General features: G+C 47.2%; 1 protein-coding gene across 1 annotated transcript in view; it reads left to right on the forward strand.

Annotated features, from left to right (window-relative positions):
- The window catches only part of Npas2 (neuronal PAS domain protein 2), a 185,566-nt gene that overhangs the window by 134,755 nt on the left and 29,128 nt on the right, over positions 1–21,683 (forward strand). Inside the window, exons 7-15 of the mRNA XM_032900982.1 lie at positions 542–655; positions 10,505–10,623; positions 11,351–11,433; positions 12,138–12,244; positions 14,332–14,479; positions 16,847–16,931; positions 19,478–19,619; positions 20,197–20,306; positions 21,574–21,675. Of these exons, the coding sequence (XP_032756873.1) occupies positions 542–655; positions 10,505–10,623; positions 11,351–11,433; positions 12,138–12,244; positions 14,332–14,479; positions 16,847–16,931; positions 19,478–19,619; positions 20,197–20,306; positions 21,574–21,675 (1,010 nt within the window). The remainder of the gene's footprint in view (positions 1–541; positions 656–10,504; positions 10,624–11,350; positions 11,434–12,137; positions 12,245–14,331; positions 14,480–16,846; positions 16,932–19,477; positions 19,620–20,196; positions 20,307–21,573; positions 21,676–21,683) is intronic.

The following is a 21,683-nucleotide window of genomic DNA, read 5'->3' on the forward strand; positions in this document are numbered from 1 at the left end:
TATGGAAGTTTGCGATTTATATCAAAATATTTGGCAACCTAGATAGAAGGTGGGCCTCAGTGCGTGCTCACCACCCGCCACTTGACGAAGCACACGCAGTTGCAGGCGGTAGCAAAGACGCTCGCATTTGCTCAAGCTTCAGTCCATTTCCATGTATAATTGGTCCCGTCCTACATCTGATTCTCCTTCAAAGCAAAGCAGAAAAAAAAAAAGATTAAATTAAAGAGAGCGGCTGTATGCGAGCAGCTTTATTTTAGTACGCCATGTGAAAACAACCGGAACTAATGGATGCCGACATGACCAACCACAGACATCTGTGAGCAGATTGACTAATTGGGTCCAACTATAGGCTACGGAATATGGATGAGCTACAGAGAGAGCGGCCTGGAGCTGCAAGGGTTAGGAGCCAGGTCTAACAGTCCGTCGTACGGAGAGAACCACGCAGGCCACGCGTGGAGTAAATCATACAAGCACAACTTGTTTAGTGTGGAGGCTGTGTAACCTTCCTCTCCCTTTCTCTCTCCTCCCTCTAACGGCCCAGCTGACAACGATTTAGAGTTTTATTGCCATCTTCTCAGAGGCAGCTTGAACCCAAAGGAATTTCCAACTTACGAATACATAAAATTTGTAGGAAATTTTCGCTCTTACAACAATGGTAAGCTTTAATCCTCTCATTTCTTTCAATGGTGTCTTTTATCATGCAAGCATGCGCCGGAAGTCTTAAGGATTATTTCATGTCTGCGTTTGGATTTTCCCTGTTTCTGGGGCCAACAGAGTGTGTGTGTGTGTGTGTGTGTGTGTGTGTGTGTGTGTGTGTGTGTGTGATCACCAGTGTCCTCTCACATTCAAGAATGCATCTTGTGCCACTGTGCACACGCACCCCCGAACTGTATGAAACCCGTTTGTTTTCAAACTAGTGGGATAATCCTGTGCACTGAGAAATAGTTTACAGTTAATAAAGAACAGGCTTGGCCTGCAGACTCTGCCACAGACCTGTGCTGTAACACCCAGATATTCCCTCCCCCTTTTGCCCCCTGCATGTTTGTCTCTCCTGTACAGTCTGCTGCAAGCCTGATTTGACAGGTCAAGCTCATGGGTCTTCACTCGATATGGCCCCTGTGCACACTTAGTAAGGAGGCTGTTTTACCGAGAGCCAGGAATCTGCATTGGAGAAATTATCACACAGAAGTCAGTTTGATTTTCAGAAACTGCCAAGACGACTAGCTGCCCAACCTCTAACTGCAGAGACATGAGCTCTGACCTATACTTAAACACCCATTCTTACTTGTGACCCACGGTGAACAGGAATGCAGCTCTAATGCCAGAAATTTCAAAGCCAGGTTCCTTCTGGGCCAGGCACTGAAAGGCCTGTTTCCTTATTTGCCGTGGCCCTCAAACTCCACACAAAACAGAAAAGCTAATATTTCATAAAACAGAAAAAAAAAAGCAGAAGGTGGTGATGGGGACTGGGGGAGGAGAGGAAGGGAGGGAATGATATCAGGAGAAAGCAGAGTGGGATGCTGAGCTGCAGAGAGGAGGAGAGCCTGTGGGAGGTACAGGGAACAGGAGAACAGCTCGAACTTCTGCCTCGTTCTTCCTCACTACTGTTTGACTCAGGACCCACCTGGAGCTGTTAACCCCAGCCAGATTAATCCTAGGTTTCAATGGAGCAAGCCAATGTCAGAGCACCACATCCTAGTGCTGAGGCTAACTGGGATTTTTTCTCTCCTCCTTGGCTGCATGGTATTTGAATAAACACACACGCTTCGTTTAAAAGGCTTTGAGGAGATGCTAAGTAGAGTGAACCTGCCAGAGTGATTTTCAGGCCCTTGTCCAGGGATTTTGCCTGGACAGTAGCCTCCATGGCTGACTTGGCCCTTCAGAGAACCAGTCCATCCAGGAATCCATGTGGCTTTGACCATGGGGCATGGAGGAGGGGCCCCTAAGTCCAAATGAAGCCAAGGCCTGACCATGTCTGATCTGGCTGACCTGAAAGGCTTGGTCAAACTTCATGAGACAAAGTTAAGGAGCCCCATTGCACAGAAGTAAGTGGTAGGCAGCAGGCTGCCCGACTGAAGAAGTTGACATCTGGTAGGAAAGCCAATACCATGCCAACCCCAGAACAGCTAGATGGGGCAGCTTGTTAAAATGTAAATTCTTAGGCCTGGTTCAAAGATGCTAGTTCAAACGACCCAAGGCCCAGGACCATGCAGTTAGAAAGGCCTGGGAGGGATTCCACCTGTAGGAGTCTCAAGTTTCGAGAGTTCATTATCTTATCATTTCCTAGAGATTAATAGTGCTCCTTCCAGTCAGCTTTATTGTTGACTATAAGGGGCTATTCCAGGTGGACTTAAAATGTGCTTAAACCTAACTATTGTAGGATCCAGTCACCCCACTTCTTAGGACACACCCAAAGGAACGACTACAGGGATTGAAGAGGAACTTGAGCACATTCACGAGCCCATCCAAAAGTTAGAAGCAGCCCCGTTGTTCTTCAGTGGGCGAGCAGATTCAAAGTGTATACTATCCTTACAGTGGGTTGTCACAGTCTGTAAAAGGAGGGAAATTCTGCCATTCGCTCCACAAAGGAGAGCTTTGAGAAGTATTATGGTAAGTACAATAAACCTGCCATCAAAGGGCAAACACTGTGTGGGTCCACTCAGATGAGGCCCCTATTATAATTAAATTCATAAGGATAAAGTGAAGGTTGTCTGTCACAGGCTGGGGGAGGGACCAGCGGGGACTTGCTGAGTGGGTATCAGTTTCCATTTGAAGACAGAGATCTAGAGATGGATGGCCGTGTTAGTGTACAGATGCGCTTGGCACTACTTCAGCGTATATTTCAATGCAGTTGGGGACCGGAATGTATCTCAGCAGCATGTTTGGCCCCCGACACAAAAAAGAGAAAAGGTTAGGTGGTAAACTATACTTAACGGTGCTCCATATACAATATCCGAAACATTGGCCTTAACGCCAGTTGCTTCAACCGCAGAATATCCTAAGTGGCCATAGGCACAGAGGGAAAGACGCCCTGGCTCTCAGACTGAAAACTAGGCGACTGCTGCACCCAGTCAGCAGTGCGCATGCTCAGTTCAAAGAACAACCTGAGATTGGCTGGTGAGCAGTAGTCCTGTGTCCGCCACACACACACCCACACCCCAGTGAACTTGTATTTCTCTGACTAAAAAGCTTTCAGACAGCGCTTTAAATCATCCCGTTATATATCACATCTTAGAAGGCTTGAAGGACGTGGGCGGGCTTCATTCTTACCTGAGTTGTGTTTTTTAATTTTAATTAATTATTTATTTATTTTATATAGCAAGGCTTTATTTTCACTACAAGCTGAGACAGCGTTGGCTTGCTTGAAGGAATGTGTGGAAGTCATGCGTGACTTTTTTTTAACTGTTTTTTTTTAAACTGTTGCTGCTGTAAACAGGAAGCACCCAAAGCAGGAATGTTGAAAGCAAGAACATAGTCTCCCTCTAAAGCATCTTATATGCACTGAAGTTAGAAAGGCAAGATCGGGACAAGATTCCCCAAGTGTGCTTGATGGCTAGGCCTGAACGCAAAAGACAGAAGCGACATGCATAGGTGACTACGGTTAGCCGAGAGGCATAATTCTAATGTCCCTTTCCACCACAGCAGTGTGACTAGAGATAACCTTGATGTACTGCTCATTTAAAGCTCTAGAAGAGAGGACCTTAAGTCTTCTCTCACCGCAAAGAAATGATCAGTGTTTGAGGAGGTACGAACGCTTGCCCTGGTTTGAATATTGCACAACGTACGTGAAACAGCACCTGCTTCCTCCTTACTATGGTATAACTGAGAGGTGTCAACCTAAAAAGTAAGGGCTAGGATATAGGTCGGTGATGGAGTGCTCCGGCAGCATGCACTGGGCCCGGGGATTCCTTCTGAGCATGCGCAGACCCTCCCCACCCCACCCCCTATGGGAGGATAATGCTAAGTCAGTGAAAGCTTTTGGAGACCCTCGGGGTTTGTACATGAGGATCCAGTCTGCTTTCTCGTTGATTCTGAATAACACTTTGAGATTTCCCTAGCCTCCTGACCTTTGCCACGGGGATGGGATGGAAGCAGTAGGAAGGAAGGCAGAGAGAGAGAGAGAGAGAGAGAGAGAGAGAGAGACAGACAGACAGACAGACAGACAGACAGACAGACAGACACAGACACAGACACAGACAGACAGACAGAGAGAGACAGACAGACAGACAGAGAGAGGAATACCTTTGTCCTTGCGGCTGAGATGATGCTTTCTCATGGGAGTTAAACACCAGCAGTTTACCAAAGACTTGAGCAAAATGGAATTTCCCCTCTCCTTAATGTTTGCACATGGTGGTCACTCCTTAGGAGAGGTGGCCATTGGTCCCCAGGAAGAAGATATAAAACACAGCACTTCTTTATGCCATGTGTTTTTAACATGTGAAGAAATGTGTGCTGGGAAATGGGACAAGGGATTAGTCATTTTAGAAACGTTTCTGACCTGTCTGGCAAGGGCTCCTGAAGGAGTCAGACTGAGCTAGGTGAGCATATGCCCCACCACCACCAAGGACCCTGGCTGGCCAAGAGCAGTGAGGTGGTCACTCTCCAGAGCAGCCCTGTCTTCCTCTGCTCTGCGCGTCGATCATTTCCAGAGCATCACTGGAATAAAAAGACTATGTCTGTCATGTAACAGATGTCTTCTACAAAGAGAGGTGAGGAGAGATTCTTCCTTTGGACAAACACACTGCCCCATATTTTCACTCTTCTAATTGAATGCGTGATCAGGAAGATCGTCTTAAGCTCCAGGTACCCGAGCGCACCACATCCACTCCCCCTTTGCTATATGAGCAGGAAAACAACAGCTAGAGAAGCGTCCAGAACACGATGAACGTCTTTGCTTTAAGGGGCCCAGAAGGAGTGGGTTCTACTCCTGGTAGCTCGCTCACGGGTTCTACTCCTGACAGGTTGTTTCACAGCAAGAAGAAAGCCGTCCATTATTGGGTCCTCCCACAGACTTGGACTTAAATGTGCACCCGGCTGAAATCCAAAACACAGCGTTTCAAAAGTCACTGGTCCGGTTCCAAATAGGTCACCCTCAGCAAACATTCCTCCCTGGGCTTTCCAGAAACCACACACCAGAGTATAAAAGTTTCCTTGCCCTCATTTTACCTAGTTGCCTCTAACCACAGCTCCAGATTGAAGCGTTGGCAGAAGCCGAGGCCTTTCAGTTTCTAACCCTTGGGTCTGTGTGTTCCTTGGGATCTCTGTAGGTTGCCTGCCTTTGAGGTTGTTGCCTTTGTATTCTGTTTCTCCCCGGTGCTAATTAATGATGTCTTGGTATGAGAGATCAAGACACGGGCAGGCACACCAGAGCTCCCTGAATACAGAGGCAGGGGGTTGGAAATCTCTTATACGGAAGTACACTGGCCTCTTACACGGCCAGTACACTGGCCTCTCAGAGCTAGAAGCAAAGCTTGTCCTCTACTCAGCCAGGCAGCAGCAAGTCCTCCCTCCGTGGTGGTCAGCTCTCAGATTAGACAGCAGCGAGGTTCAGATAGCGGTGAATAAGAAGCTATTGCCCAAGACCGTGGTCCCACACCATCATCTCAGGTCCATATTACAATGGAGCTGGAAGGAACAGGCACACATTTATCAACTACATCTTTCTGCTCACTCCCACCTGGGGGCTGAGAAACTTCATGTGCAAGGTGGTCTACAATTTGAACAGAAAGCACATCAAAAAATATCCAGACAGGATGAGGGCTGCAAGAGGAAGTTCACCTTCCTCAGCATATGAAGAACTTACCCCTTTCCCACACTAACCCCCAAGAAGGAAGTCCTAACTCCATTGCCGAAGTCCCCTGGCCCCTTGAAAAATCTCCGTGAATGCCAGGAAGTAGAAAGGATTTAAGTAAGACATACAGTTTCCCTTCAGAGCGATTTTTTTTTTCAGTTCAGCCAACTGCCAACCTAGCTCCTCATGGAAGTCTTATGTTACTTGTCTTTCCGCTAAGCAACCTGGCAGAAATAAGAAAAGAGCCAAGCATTATGTGAGCCACGTAGGCGGTGCTCGGGCCAGGATGTGGCAGAGCAAGCATGCGGCTGTCTCCCAAGAACGTTGATATCTGGCTGTTCAGAACTTACCCAATAAAGCGCGCTGCAAAGAAGAAAACATGGAGCCTGGAACCGCTCAGCACTTCATGAGTGGGAGACGGCGCCCCATGAATGGACTAGAAAGTATTTTCCTCTCCGTGGCTCCAAACCATACGTGTGTAGTTTACCTGTCAAACTTAGGGGGTTGAGAACTTCCTCCTGCTGAGCAAATCTCATCACTGACTGCTAAGCCACAACTTCCTAGCTGTCCATCATTTGTTTCAAGAAACGCCTGCTAGAAAGCTAGCTCTTACATCCTGCGTGGACTGGTCGTGTGCTTTCTTACAGACTTCCCAAAGAGCAAAATCAGCAGCTCCTCTGAGGAGTATTTAGCTGAGATGACTGAGCTGCTAGCCGAGTGGGACACAGTCGGGATCTTTCTCATCCTTCCCTCCATTCCTAAACCCCATGAGATAAGTTCCCCACCGCCTGAGATCCCCAAGCCGCATGTCCAATATAACTTACCTTGTGTCCTTATCTTAACTAATAGGTAACTATCTTAGCAAAGCTCAGAGCTGGAGAACCTTTGCACCAAACATTTAAGTCTGAAGACCCAAGGCCACGTCACCCTGCATCTCACCAGGCAGGGGCCCCTGTTAGACACTCCCACTGTTTGTCAACCCTTGATAGTAAAAGAGCATGGAATTCCCAGCCACTGTCTTGCCCAGACCACCTTTGGAGCAGTGTTCACCCTTCAGTAGGTAGGGTAGTGAGCTAGCCTGAATGCCAGTGACTTCCAGAACCCTCCGACAGTGGCAGAGGGGGGAACTGTAAAGGACAATCGACCGTAGGGTCCCAGTTACTGGCAAAGACCAGAATGTTCCTTCTTGAACTGAGCCCTAAGCTCAGGTTGGGTGTGGAACAGAAGCCCTCCCTGAGGGGGTCATCCATAAGACCCGAGGACCTGCTGGGTGTAGGACCCCTGTGCAGCCCTGGGGATGGAGAGCAAGACCTTGCTCCGTGTGGAAAAGGCTTGCTTCCCCAGCCTCTGGCAAGGATAGCATTGATTTTGAATAAGCAGCCTCTAGAAGGAAAATGGGGGGTGGGGGGCGCGAGGAAGAGGGAGATATTCCTCTATACCATGAGCGTGGCCGAGCAGAGAAAACAGGGCTAGGCTGACGGTTGGTGGCAAATCCTTCCGAGACGTGAGGAAGCCAGTTGTATAATTAGATGTGTTCTTCCAATTATTTAAATTGAAATAGGTAATTGAATCCTTAATTAAAGGGTTTTAAACTACCTCGAGATCTGAAGTGCCAAAGAGTTATTTTCTAAGCGCTAAATATGACTGTGAAGGCCCAGGGTGCAGCGTGCGCATGCGTGTTGCCTCTGGAACATGCGAGAGTCCCACCCTGCAAGTAAGAAGTCATTTCACATTTCACCAGCCGTGTGGAAGGGAGCTTCCTCTCCTTGCTTCCTCTGCAAGGTCTTCCTCTTGACCTCTAACCCCTCTTTGCCTCTATTAAAACATTCACCCTGATTTTTCTATCACCATGGATCAGGTCCGCAGATGCCTCAGGCTTTGGGTGGGCCAAACTTGTTTGGAAAAGCAGACACTCAGTTTGGGGCCCAGGTTCAGGCTACCAGTAATGTCCCTTGGTAAGGATTGACCAGGGTAGGGGTAAGGGTCAGATTTTCACCTTTGAAGCCTTCGAAGTTATAAAAGTGCAGATAAAACTGTTGGAAGGTAGCCAGGACAAGTGGAAAGTCTGCAAAATCCCACTGAACAACCACCACGCCAGTCTCCGCCGCTCTCGAGCAAGCCTTAGGTGGGGGTTTCCCACTTCCCCTTCTGCTCCCTTTCCACAGGAAATCAGGGAGAAGGCCCTTGCTGGCAGCACGTGGGCTCGGCAGCCAAGGGGTGGCTCAAACCAGGTGTATCCGTAGAGGGTGAAGAAGGACCCCTCCTTCTTAAGTCCCTAGCGGGTCCTTGGAAATTTGCCTCCGAGGTCTCAGTATTCCGAAAAGCGTCAAGAGACTTTTATGAGGTAATTATCCAGCAGGGTAATGTCTCTTCGATTCGAGCAGAGAGTATTTCACATCTGGGAAATTTTTAATGTCTTTTTTTTTATTACACAGATGTTCACGTCTGCAGACCTTCCCTTATGTGGGATTGTTTTCCTTGCCCTTGATAAATCTCTTGGCTCACCCCACACAATGAGCTTACAACAGTCTCGGGCGGGCCAGCTCACGACAGCTGTGAACTCTCTCGAGATCACTATTTGCCACTTCATTCCCCTCATGTTCGTGTTTAGACACATTTATTAGTATTTATGTGAGTGAATTCGGGGAACATGTTTGGTAAGGTGAATTTATTCATGTTAGTGGAGAGCAGACCACATTATAGAATCATTTACAAACCTATAAATATAGAAAACCAAAAAAAAAAAAAAAGTGATTGGAAAGCTAAACTATAATCCTGCAGATTTCATTTTAAATGCCTTGGGTTTTCCGATGGCCCATATGCTTTTGGTTAAATTGGAAAGCATAATAATACCGAAATCTGGGAGTACAGAAAGCACAGGTTGAATGGTCTCCGTCGCTGTCCACTGGGGGGGGTTCCCAGGCCCTCAGACATGCCAAGACCCATGGCTGGTTGGGTCCCTTGTGTAAAAGGGGTGTGGTATTTCCATAGCACCCACACAACCCCATATATTTTAAATTATCTCTAGTTTACTTACAATGCCTAGCACAATGTAAATGCTACGTTTTTACTGAATTCCTTAGGAGACTATGATGTTGAAAAGGTGTGTGTGTGTGTGTGTGTGTGTGTGTGTGTGTGTGTGTGTGTGTGTGTGTGTTCAATAAATATCTAGTGGCTTCTTCCAGATGTTTTCAAATAGATGGGATCCATAGTTGGTCTGTTTTGCAGATTCCGAAGTCTCCGTTGTAAAGAGCTAACTGTAACCGGTCATAATTTTTAAAGAAAAGGTTGTATGGTCCTCTGTTCTGGAGATCCTTGGCCCTGGCTTATGGTTAGCTAGTGGAGTTCTGGAAAGTACCCATGCCTAAATTATGTGATCTGGACAGGGCCCAAGTAGCCAAACCAGAGGTTCTAGAGGAGCCAGCCAGACGTTGGAATTTGCGGATTCTGTGGATTCGCCAACTTGGTTATTTTCATATTTAACTGGGTTCTTTCTTTGCCAAATTCAGTCAAGATAATAGTTTGTTTTTTTTTTCCTGGCCCAGAATGTCACTTAGTTCTCCACAGTCACCCTGAAGAAAGGTCTGGTTGCCTCCAGGAAGGGACTCCACTGATGCTGAGTGGTACCTTTCGGGCGCTCTGGGAGCCCAGTGTAGACACATTGGTGGCCATGAATTTAAACCCAAGCCCTTTAACCCCTGAGAACCTGGGCTCAGACAAAGACCAGTAGGGCACTCACTCCGTTAGCTTCCCTCTGAGTGATTTTTTTCAGGCCTCAGTTTCCCCAGAGTTGCTTAATACGTGGCTGGGAAAGAGACAGCATGGATAAAAGGTAGACCCCCAGGAGCCAAGAAAGACCTACTAAGTGCCACCTCTCAGAGGTTTGACCACTTCCAGGTGGTGCCAAACTGGAAACTCAGGCTTTACCACACAGGTATTTGTAGGGCATCCAAGTTCCAAGCCATAACTACCTACGTCCCACAGATACCTCCTCAGAGGCCCAGCCAGCACTTCTCTCATCCCAGACTCCCTAAGATGAGGTTTGAGACAGAGAGATCCCTTCATGCTTGAGAAGACATCGGGTTTTTTTTCCTCATGGGAAAAAAAAAAAACTGTAATGGAAACAGTCGGACCGTGAAATTTACCCTTAGAACATCAGCAGAGGCAAACTGTCTAGACCCCCCCCCAATAGACCGGCAGTTCTCAACCTGTGTCAAACAACCCTTTCACAAGGATTGCACAAAAAATCTCCCGCATATCAGATATTTACGTTACGACTCATAACAGCAGCAAGATTACAGTTACGAAGTAACGACGAAATAATTTTATGGTTCAGGGGTCACCACAACATGAAGAACTGTATGAAAGGGTCGGCAGCATTCCAAAGGTTAGAACCACCGCTGTAGAAGGAGGCCCTGCGTTATAGAGCAGTTCCCCAACACAAGAAGGAAATCTCAAAGAGCTTGTAGAAGAGAAGGTATAGTGGCTACTGCCATGGACCAGATTCCCAGTTCAGCCTCTAGGAAGATGGCCTAAAACAAGTGCCTCTGTTTCCTTGTCTGTGCCGTGAGAATAGCAGGCGTACCTTGATCATAGGGTTGTTGTAAAAACAGAGCAAGTTAGGATACAAAAATACCCAAAAGCAGGAAGTGTCGGGTAAGGGTTAGCTAGTGTCACAAGGCAGGGCTAACCTGTGTGTCTTCCTCCTCTCAGTGCCTAGCCCCTCCTGTAATGGCTTTGACAACACCCTTTCAAGACCCTGCCGAGTGCCCCTGGGGAAGGAGGTCTGCTTCATCGCCACGGTGCGCCTGGCAACACCACAGTTCTTAAAGGCAAGTCCCTGACAGTGACGTCATGGGGGACCTAGACCACCGATGTCACCTTGGAAGGGAATAAAACTGCAGTGAAGTTAGTTTTTAAAATTAGTTTAAGAAACTCTAAATGTCTAGTTTCTGTGCCTGCCCCCGTGGCCCCAGCCCCAGCCCAGGGGTCCTGCGGGTTGTTTGGTTTGAAGGAAGCACCTATTGCTGATAGGTCCACGGAGAGGTTGGTGGCTAACTGCAGGCTTCGAGTGGTTGCACTACCGTTATGCGCGGAGTAGGTGTGGCTCAGCTGTGAGTCAAAAAAACAAACAAACAAACAAACAAACAAACCAAAAAACAGAGCATTGATTGTATTTCCCTTTTGTGGTCCCAACTCACATCACTGGTACAAATGTGGAGGGAATTAAATTAGTAATTCAGATTCAGATGAAAAGCCATCTCCACATGCTTTCCACGATTCCAGATAACGGGAAGGGGGAGGGGCGGGGCACTGTTTGGCTCCTAGGTTCTTTCCCCAATTTGTGAAAAGAATTGAGGATGAGCTAATAGGGAAATTAGCCGCACATGACAAATTTTGGTGCAGCACTATTTGAAGACTGTCTCAGAACAATTTTAACTTGTTACCCATCGCTCGTTCGTTCCTTATGAACCAACCTAGGGTGAGCATCTGGCACCCCAGCAATGTTCTGCCTTTTTGTTCCTTCTTCTTCCTCCTCCTCCTCCTTTTCCAACACAGGAAATGTGTGTAGCTGACGAACCTTTAGAGGAATTCACTTCGAGGCATAGCTTGGAATGGAAATTTTTATTTCTGGATCACAGGTTTGTGAGAAGAAAAACATATTTGAGTTGGGTCCTCTTCAAGTGCTGTTTGCATGAGCCAGGCTCCGCTTGGGAGAATAAAGTCCAGCCTGGTCCATAACAAGGAAGGCCTCCTTGGCAGTACAAACCGTTGTTCCCAGCTGAGGGGAAGGTCGATACCCTGACATCCTTGTGCCTGCCCCACTTGTGGTCATGTCCCGTGTTCACAGTGATGCCTTAGTCCCAAGATGCCTTTGGGATGGTCCCAATTTAGACAGTTTCTATTTCCCAATTGGAAAAAAAAGTGGGGAGAGAAATTCTCTTAATTTCCTTCACTGCCCTTTGATCCTTAAGCCCAATTCTTCATCTTTCCTCCACAGCATCGTTCCCAGCTGATGAACAAGCAACCACCCTTCCCCACCCTTTAATTTGGGGCATTGGGCTGGATCAGTCTCCAGCTGTTTTAAATTCTTCAGTTCTAGACGTTCTTATTACCACCCGGGCCAGGTTATCCCAAGGAATAAAGTGCTTAGATGCTGAAACAAATGGTTTCTTTATAAATGCAGGCTCTGGCCCTAACTGTTGTTACATTGTTACATTGCTGTTTCTCTGCCCCCTCTGGTTCTTGATAAATGAGGCCTCCGTGGAAACAACTAAGCAAGCCAACTGAGTGTTACAACCAGCTTGTGAGTTGTGCGTGAAGAGTTCCCCGTGTCTCCCCGCAGAGCCCCTCCAATCATAGGATACCTGCCCTTTGAAGTACTTGGCACCTCAGGCTACGACTACTACCACATTGATGACCTGGAGCTCCTGGCCAGGTGCCACCAGCACTGTGAGTACCACTCACCAGCCCAACCAGGAGCTTTGTTTTTGCTTCTCAAGAGCCCAACGGCAGGATTCTGTGCCTCTGGGAGCCTGCTTGCCAGGGTGGCTCAGGCATGGTGTCCCATGCAGTAATTATAAGGGGCTAATGGGATTCTTTCCTACACTGAGCCCTATGGCTCCAACTTGGAATTGATATTGCCCAAATCCCCAGCAACATCCCATGATCATCCAGAAAGTCATGCTTATTAATCCTAATTAAAAAATTAAGATGGGGGCTAGACTTTCTTTTAGGCTGTAGAATGCACTTGAAAGACAAAATATCAAATGCCCTGCCTGTTCTTGAGTTGCCAGTCAGACACTGGCGGCTGACTACAAGGCTAAGGTTCATCTCCTGTCCTCCTCAAATATAACATTCTCCAGGCAGTGGCTTTGTAGCTTGAGTTTCCCGGTAAAAGTTCTTTTGGACATTCACTCAAAAGATGCTCCTAACTGCAGCCAGCATCTATCTCATGGCTGCCCTCTGGGGCGGAGTCCAGTACAGAAGGGGTATGTGGAGGTTCTTGAGGAGATCAGAGGGCCCCTCCAGCGCTGAAGGAAAAGTCGGAGAAAGCTCTGTGCCACAGAAGAGGGAAGCACTCTAGGAAGCATTTAGGGTCTGCCCCATTCCCTGGGAAAGCAAGAATTACAAGCTTTTCCAGTTCTCATTCACAAGAAGAAACAACCACTCGGAGGCATATTTTCGGCACCAATGCTCAGCTTTGAGTAAAAACAGTTTCCATAACATCAATTCTGATAAATGGTCCATGGTCCATTCTGTAGATGCCTTACCTTTAGGAGCTGTTTGGACTTTCTTCTCTGTGCTGTCCTTGTTGACGGAGGAGCATGCTGGAACTGCAGCTAAGATCTGTTAGGATGTAAAGTTCACCTTAACCTTCACCCCTTCTCTTAACATTCTCAAAATGTAGCTTAGGCCAGCGGCATAAGCACCAGATTAGCTACAGCTGTAGACTCTCGGGCTCCCACCATCAGGGATCAGGGAGGGGAAAATCCATTTTCACAGCCCCTCCAACTCGGTTGGTATGCACATTCAGATATGAGAAGCATGTCTGCTTTAAACCCCTGGCTGCCTCTGACGCTGCTAGCACAGAAGATGTGCTTGCTTTGTAGAGCGCACACGTCCATTCTGCCAGCCCTCCCTGCTCAGAACTGCATTTTTGAGGCCATGGTTCCCTTTGTTAGCTCCACTTCCCTAGGTAAGATTCCTCACCACTGTTTTCATTACAAGATGCTAAATTGCGAGCACTGCGGTAATAAAATCCAAATTGGTCTTCTTCCTCGGATCCATAATTCATCTTTCTGCCTCACATGAGCTAATAAACCACTGGCATGCGTTCTGTCCTGGATAACCAGCCCTCACCCCCCAAGGAGCCATCTGCAGACAAAACTCCAAGGCCTCTGGGCAGTTGTGCAGCTGCAGGGAAGACCTAGACTGTAGGCGTCCATGCCAGACTCTGTTCTAAAAGCGGTGTAGGCTGAGACTCAACTGTGGATGACAGCAGGAGAGTCTGTCCATCCGTAGCTAGTCATCAGGTCTATTTTGGGTCCACTTCTCCCAGCGTCTGGATGCTCTCTCCCCTGCTCAGCTCTTGAAGTGCCAAAGGCATCATACCTCCAGCAGGAAGATGAGTCCCAAGAAACCAGGGCTTCCTTTTATTTAAGCCTATAGCTGGAGGAAAAAATCTATCCTAGTGTGCCATTTTGTGAAGAACTCTTTAAGCCTCTGCATTTGGTAACAGACGGATTGTCGTATTCAGAATCCTTCTGTTTGAGTATGACTAAGTTAAAGCACTTGCCTAATAAGCGTGAGAGGCCCCAAACTCAACCCCTAGGACCCCACAACCCCCAAGAGCATCAGATAGCATGATAACCGTCACTTGAAGTACAATGCGACCAGGAAAATAAGCAATATTTGTGCTGCCTCCTGCAACGTCTAGATTTTAGTCGAAAGTCTTGGGAGAAAAGTAACTACTTGGGGGAAAGTGACTACTTTTACATTAGCGCACGTTACATATAGTCTGCTGTTTCTCATCCTAGTGATGCAGTTTGGCAAAGGGAAGTCGTGTTGTTACCGGTTTCTAACCAAAGGACAGCAGTGGATTTGGTTGCAAACCCACTACTACATCACCTACCACCAATGGAACTCCAAGCCCGAGTTCATCGTGTGCACACACTCGGTGGTCAGGTACTGAGCAGCCTGGGCCTCTGGGAGGTGCCTGGGAGGGTGGGCAAGGCTCCCCCAGGCCTAGGGAAGGGCCAGGGACCACCTTAAGTATGCCCTGTATGAGAGGAGAGACTCTGGCTGGCATCTGCAGCAAGCTGGATAGGCAGAACTCAGCCCCTGCCCAGGTACACACCCACTCTCCTCCAGGCCTGGGACTTCCTGTGAGCTTTCAGTCAAGGCCCTTTGAAAGCTGCCAGGATATTACTTACTAAGTTTCCTGCTTCAGTGACCTACTTACATATTTTTCCCTCATCCCTATCCAACCCCCAGCTTTTCCTTGTTGCTGTTTTTGAGAGGAAAATTAAAATGTTGCCACCAAATAACTCAAACGCATACTTTTTTTTTTTTCTTTAACTAAAAAAAAAAAAAAAAAAAAAAAACCCTGCTGGCAACTAGGTAGCATTAAGAGAACAGCTGGCTGCCTCTAGGAAACTAGTCCCTAGCAGCCTTAGGGAGCCACAGTTCAGGGCAGATAAACAGAGAGTCAAAGGATAATAATCTATCCAGCAAAGCATAGATGTAACCTGGGAGGGTTCCCAACCCTCAGAGGTAAAGGGAAGTGGTCATTCCCCCTCCATTCCCAGCACACAAACACCAAGAAAACAAGTTGGTCAGAGGCTGGTTTAGAAGATAGACTTTGTGCCCAGCGCAGTGGCATGCTCCTATTACTCTAGCATGAGGAAACTGAGTCAGGAGGATATCAAGTTTGAGGCCAACCTGGGCTAAAGGGTGAGACCTTGTCTCTGAAAAAAAATCTAATAAAATAATAAATATCCCACCACTTTATCAAGTGGATTTTACATCTATATATGGCTAATCACTGATGGAAAATATTTTAAATTATTTTCATATTAAAGATATATAAGCACTTTTTCTTCTCACTGTTCATAAAGAGCACAGTATACCAGCTATGTGCAAAGCATTTACATTGCACTGTGTGTTAGGAGGAAACTATCAACGGTGTGAGTCTGCAAGAGGGCGATGTGTAAATGCTGCCCCGTTTTATGTTAGGGACCTGAGCATCTACAGAGAGATGATATATATGTGTGTGTGCATGTGTATGTGCATATATATGTAAGTATCTGTATATGTATATGTGTATATACAGATGTATGTATGCATGTATAATGTGTATATGTATATGTGTATATATATGTGTATATGTGTATATGTATATATGTATATATGTATGTGTGCATATGTGTATATGCTATATATGTATATGTTTGTGTGTATGTGTGTATGCATATATGTATGCATATGTATATACATGTGTATGTATGTATATATGTATGTATATATGTATGTGTGTATGTGTGTATATGTATATGTGTATGTGTATATGTGTATATGTGTTTATGCTTATATGTATACATACATGCATATGTGTGTATGTGAATATGTATATGTGTATATATGTATGTGTATGTGTATGTGTATATTATGTATATGTGTGTACATGTGTGTATATGTATATATATGTGTGTATGTGACACATATGAAGATGGGCTCACACCTGTGCACATGTATGTGTATTAGTATGAGGAGAATAGGGAAGCACTGGCCTTTCTCAGCCATTGATCTTATTTTATCACAGAATGCGCCCATGCTCAGACTCAATCTTGTACTCCCAACCCATTCTCTTGGGCTTCCTCAGCCAGTGACCTGCGGCTTTGTGGCCAGTACTCACCCATAGCCTCTCAGGCTATGTCTTTTCCAGTGGACTTCTCAGTCCCTAGGAAAAGGTGCATGACACCCTGCTCTCTCCTCCACCTCCCCAGTCATAGGAAGAAGCTAGGTCTAGGAGAGCATGGGAAGTAAACAGTAAATAATAAGGGATCAGACACCCCAGTGTCTCATCCCAGTCCCCTCCTAATCCTGCAGCTCCACCACAGAGTTATCTACAGTGAACAAAAAGGGTCCCTAGATTCAGCAGTGGCCTGGAACTGGCTAGGTTTGTCTCTTTAGAGATACGTCCATATATACTGTTCATAATGAACAAGTTTGGAGCACAATTTTTAATTCTCTACAAGTGGAAGCTTATCAACAAATAAACTATATATCTACTATATAAGCTACCGTATCTGGAGATTTTGGGGAATGAAGGGACAGAGAACAGCAGAGAGAGAAATAAAAGCAGCCCAGAAATGGAAATATCTGGAATATACTATTAGAATCTTCGTGAGGCAGTTAGGCAGGAACGAAACTTGATCCTCTGAGCAGGTCACAGGTGGGCTTCTTTGTGCCACACATTCTACGAGTAGGTTTTGTGTAGGGAGCCCCATGTGTCCCAGTGAGCCTCCACAGTGGTGTCTCTCTTCTGAGCAGTTACGCAGATGTCCGAGTGGAAAGGAGACAGGAGCTGGCTCTGGAAGATCCACCCACAGAGACCATGCACCCCTCTGCACTGAAGGTGAGTCCATCTCTGCCCAGAGGGAAGGGCTAAGCACTGGTACCTCTCATGGGTTTTTCTGACAGATACCAGGCTGGCTAGAATGCGTTCATCTCTTCTAGGCTCACTGGAGACCCACAGCTCTCCCGATGGCTTGTGGGTGTCTGCTCATTTAGCTTCCACCATGGTCCTATGAGGAGGGTACTGCGTGCTCTCTTCCTCCCTCTGAGGAGCATGGAAGCATGGGTACCCAAGCACAGGCCTGTAAAACGCTGGCTCAGAAACAGCCTCTGGATTCGAGGAATGGCTTGGCAATTTCCCAGCCTTCCAGTGATGGCTGTAAAAAGCCACAGGTGAAGTGCCGGAGAGGAACCCCATCCCCCACTAGAGTGTGGGACAGTCCAAGGCCTACGTCCCTCTCTTCAACTGAGCCTTGCTATATTGCTTCCAAGTATTAGCCTGCTCCTCCTGAGCTTACTGGCTTTGATTTTGTCTTGTGGTGCCAGGAGGGCGCTCCATGTTTCCAACTCAGTGTCACAAGATTTTAGTTAATAGCCACAGTCGCATCAGAATGCCGATGTAAAGACGATCCTTCTGTCCACCAATCCCATCCCCTCCTTCCTTCCCCTACCCAGAGTTCCCTGCTCCCATCTGTCCAGACTTTTCCTCACACAGTGTCAAGGAACAGTGAAGGTCAGAGCCTCAGGCCTCAAAGGCCATTTATCCAGCAAGCAGAAACACTAGAAGATGGAATACAAGAAAGCTAAGAGTGTCCTAGGCTAAGAAACCGAGCCCCTGTTCTTTCAGGAGAGCAAACGCTGCCCATCAATCTATGAAATGAGGATTTCTTTTCCTCAATTGTGGGGTTTGTTGAAAGGTAGGCGAATGCTTGGAAGCAGAGTCATTCAAGTTCTAGGGTGTCCAGCAATCTAGATTTGGGGATCTGCCCAAAGGCTTTGCAGCAGCCTGACAGCCTGTCTGATCAATAAGAAAAACCTGTCATCCCTGTGGATGAAATTGGGAGGAAGGAGAAATCTCCTTCGAAGATCAGAGAGCCTCGTCTGCAGAGACTCACCTGACCTCTGTGAGCCTTCCCCCCACATCCTCACCTGGTGGGCTGCCACCGCTTAGGGGAGTGTCTGCTTCCCACATCACACTCCACGTATCGGGTCAGAGAATGGAATTCTGCTAGCGTTAGACAGGTTGTTAGACACGCCATACATCAAGCATAGAGCAGTGTAATATATACCCAATGGCCAATCAGAAATTCATCTCTCGGGTTTCTGTGTGAAAAGGTTAACAACTCCCTTTGAAGTGAAACCTCTATGATGTTGCTTCTCAGTCTGTGGTGATCTTGTTTGGGGGACATTTAATGTTCTGCTGACTGACATGTCTGTGAAATGCAGATTCCATTGTTAGAGATGATATTCCGTGCTAGCAATGTCTGTGAAAGCCCCTCGGTGTGCACACTCACTCCTGGGGCTGCTTCCTCTGCTGAGCAGGAACATGCAACTCACTGCGGTATGGTGCAGTGACCCTTGGACCAGCCTTTTCTAAGGAGATTGTCACTAAGCAAATGACATTTCCCACCACACATACAGGCACACCCTGCTATTCTGTTTGACAGAAAGGATTGTAGGTCAAATATCAGTCACCTCAGTCCTCTTTACAAGTGCACATGTGCACACACACACAAGCATATACACACACACATACACAAGTGTACACACACACATACATACATACACACACACACACACACACACACACACACACCATGGTAGCAACAGAATCCAAAAGTCAGGCCTACACTTGGGCTCATATATGTGAAGCTGAATCCCAAGTCAGTGGTCATTACATGGTGGTCTTCAGCTTAAAAAATAATAGCATAACCTATTTGCATACTATGATTCTTGAGCCAGGAAGGTTTGGAGCCTGTCTACCAAAGATGCTCTTTTCTCCTGTCATATCTTGTTTGGAGTAGACATGACTCGGAAGTCAGGACCAGTCAAGAGTCAGATATCGAATGATGAGAGACCGCAGGCTCTTTACCCATGCAGAGAGCAAGTGTGAGATGCAATACAGGAAGAGCCTTGGGATGGCCCCATGGCGTGTGTCTCATTGGCCTTGTTATTGAGCCAGCGCTGATCATGGCCTTACTGCGTTCTGATCTCTCTTTTCAGATAACCAAAACTCTGGGCAATGAGATAACTGTTTTGAGGAACAAACAGAATGCACAGTCAGTGGTGAGGAGAATATAAAAAATCAAAATAAAAAGAGAGAGAAGGGACAGATAAATGTGGTTTGTAAGACATGAGCCTCTCAGTGATGTTACAGCACACAAGTATCTACTCCACCCAAATGTATTTAGAATAGATAGAGCATTTCTCCCAATTTCTTCAAATTCTTCTACATACCCAAACTAAAGTTACAATTTTCTTTCATTCATGGAATCTTAATGCTGAGGGAGGTGTGTGTGTGTGTGTGTGTGTGTGTGTGTGTGTGCGCGCTCACATGCAGACGTGTATGTATGTGTGTGTGTTCACGTGCACATATGTGTGTTTCAGGAAAAGGACTCAAGCCTAGAGCCTCAGCCACATTTTAATGCACTTGACATGGGCGCCTCAGGTCTTACCAGCAGTCCTTCGCCATCAGCATCTTCAAGGAGTTCCCACAAGTCCTCACACACAGCCATGTCAGAACCCACCTGTGAGTACCCTGCCTGGATGGGTGAGCATGGGGGCCATCAGCCCAGGGGCACAGAGCCACACAAAGTCCCAGACTGAGTTGGGTCAGGCCACCTGTACCCAGAATGCACAGAGTGTAAAACAAAACAAAAGCACCATGGCCAAAAAAGCAACTGGGGAGGAGAGGATTTACTTCCTATTACGGTTGTAGTGTGTCGTCCAGGGAAGTCAGGGCAGGAACTCAAAGCAATCTGGCGGGAATATTTTCTCCAGCGTTGTTCCCTCTTCTAAAGTGACTCTAGCCTGTAAAGTCAACATAAGAGCTAGCCAGCACACTGTTCCCTGTCTGTGTCCTCAGCATTAAGAAGTGGGCGGCACTCAGGATAGGTGAGGTGTTTGATCAGGGTGGTGGTCGGACCAAATGATAGAAACGGAGCATCAGGGTGACTTGCATGCCCCCCGCCTGCTTCCTGGTTGAGTGTTCACTGTTTGGCTTAACCTGGGTAAGAGATCTCAACCTCAGGCCTTTGTCCTTTCTTTTGCTGAGGTAGGTGGGAAGTATTTGTGAGTCAGTAAAACCATCTCTTGTTTTCTTCCAGCCACTCCAACCAAGCTGATGGCTGAGAACAGCACCACAGCTTTGCCAAGATCAGCTACCCTACCCCAGGAGTTACCAGTGCAGGGACTCAGCCAGGCAGCCACAATGCCGGTATGTGTGGGATCCCCATCTTCTCCGCAGGGACAGGGAGGGGCTCCTGCCTTGTGATGTGGGCTGACTGAGCCATGGGAGTGCACTGAGTCTTTCCAGGGAATGGGTTTTACTTGGGGATAGAGGGGACCATATGATGGGCAGGAAGAGTGGGATTGCAGGCAGGGGTCATGAAGTCTCGACATTTGCTTAGCAACTAATTTCAGACATTTTACCACAAGATGAGCATGGATGTGTACTTGCAGAATACAAAATTGAAGTGATTTTTAAGACTAGAATGTGGTGCTTCAGTCATGAGGGTTTGTGTCTCCTGAGCCTCTGGGTGCCCTACTGCTTAAATCTCATTCCATGTTTGGCTGTGAAGATGGGTGTCAGGCTACCGATGTGGATGTATGTCAAACCTCTCCATAACACCATGGAGTGATGGCCCTGTACACGAAGTCAACAGACCATATTTTGTCATGGATGGTGGCCTGCTGGGCTTCTGTCTTCCCCAGATGTGCAGGGGACACAAGTTGAAGAAGCCACGTGAGCACCTGGCAGATGAAGCTGCACCTGGGGGTTGGGGATTTAGCTCAGTGGTAGAGCGCTTGCCTAGCAAGCACAAGGCCCTGGGTTTGGTCCCCAGCTCCGAAAAAAAAAAGAAGCTGCACCTGGCATTTCTCACAGCAAACTTCCTTGCTGCCCCTGCCCCACGTTGCTATCCTGGGTGATGCTTTCTATGCAAAGTGCCTTTTGTAGTCTCCAGGGACTAGGCACCTATGAGGATAACTTCAGAAGAGTGTTCTTACTAATCTCCTGAAAACACTTAGCAGCCCGTGAAACTAGCAGGTGTCCTCTCTCTTATTTCTGTGAGCTGTTTCCCAGCATCCACCCAAATGATCGGGAAACGCCCAATGACATCATCCTCAGAATGGGTACCTTGGTCCTGAGGATGGAGTCTGTTTAGCATGGGGCAGCAAAAGGGAAAAGGAACTGCCAAGCACAGGCAGACAGCAGTGGCCTTGCCTAACACACATAGTGGTAGGAATCGTGCACTCTCGGAGCACCTGAAACGGGCTCAGGAACCGCATGTATCTCACACCAGCCACAAGTCTCTCTTAACTATGGGTCTTGCATAGGAGTCAATGCAGCCAGGAAACAGAGGTCTTAAACTTTCTGAAAGTCTTCATCCTATGACTTGCAGCTGGAACACCCAACCTGCAGAGGGCAGAGCACAGAGCAGCTCAGAAGTGGTTGTTTAACAAAAGTCCTATTCTCTCCCCAGGCTCCTCTGCTTTCCTCATCATCCTGTGACCTTGCCAAGCAGCTCCTGCCTCAGACCCTGCCTCAGACGGTCCTGCAGAGTCCACCTGCTCCGGTGACACAGGTAAGTCA

The sequence above is a fragment of the Rattus rattus genome, chromosome 4 (genome assembly GCF_011064425.1).
Source record: "Rattus rattus isolate New Zealand chromosome 4, Rrattus_CSIRO_v1, whole genome shotgun sequence".
Taxonomy (NCBI): Eukaryota; Metazoa; Chordata; class Mammalia; order Rodentia; family Muridae; genus Rattus; species Rattus rattus.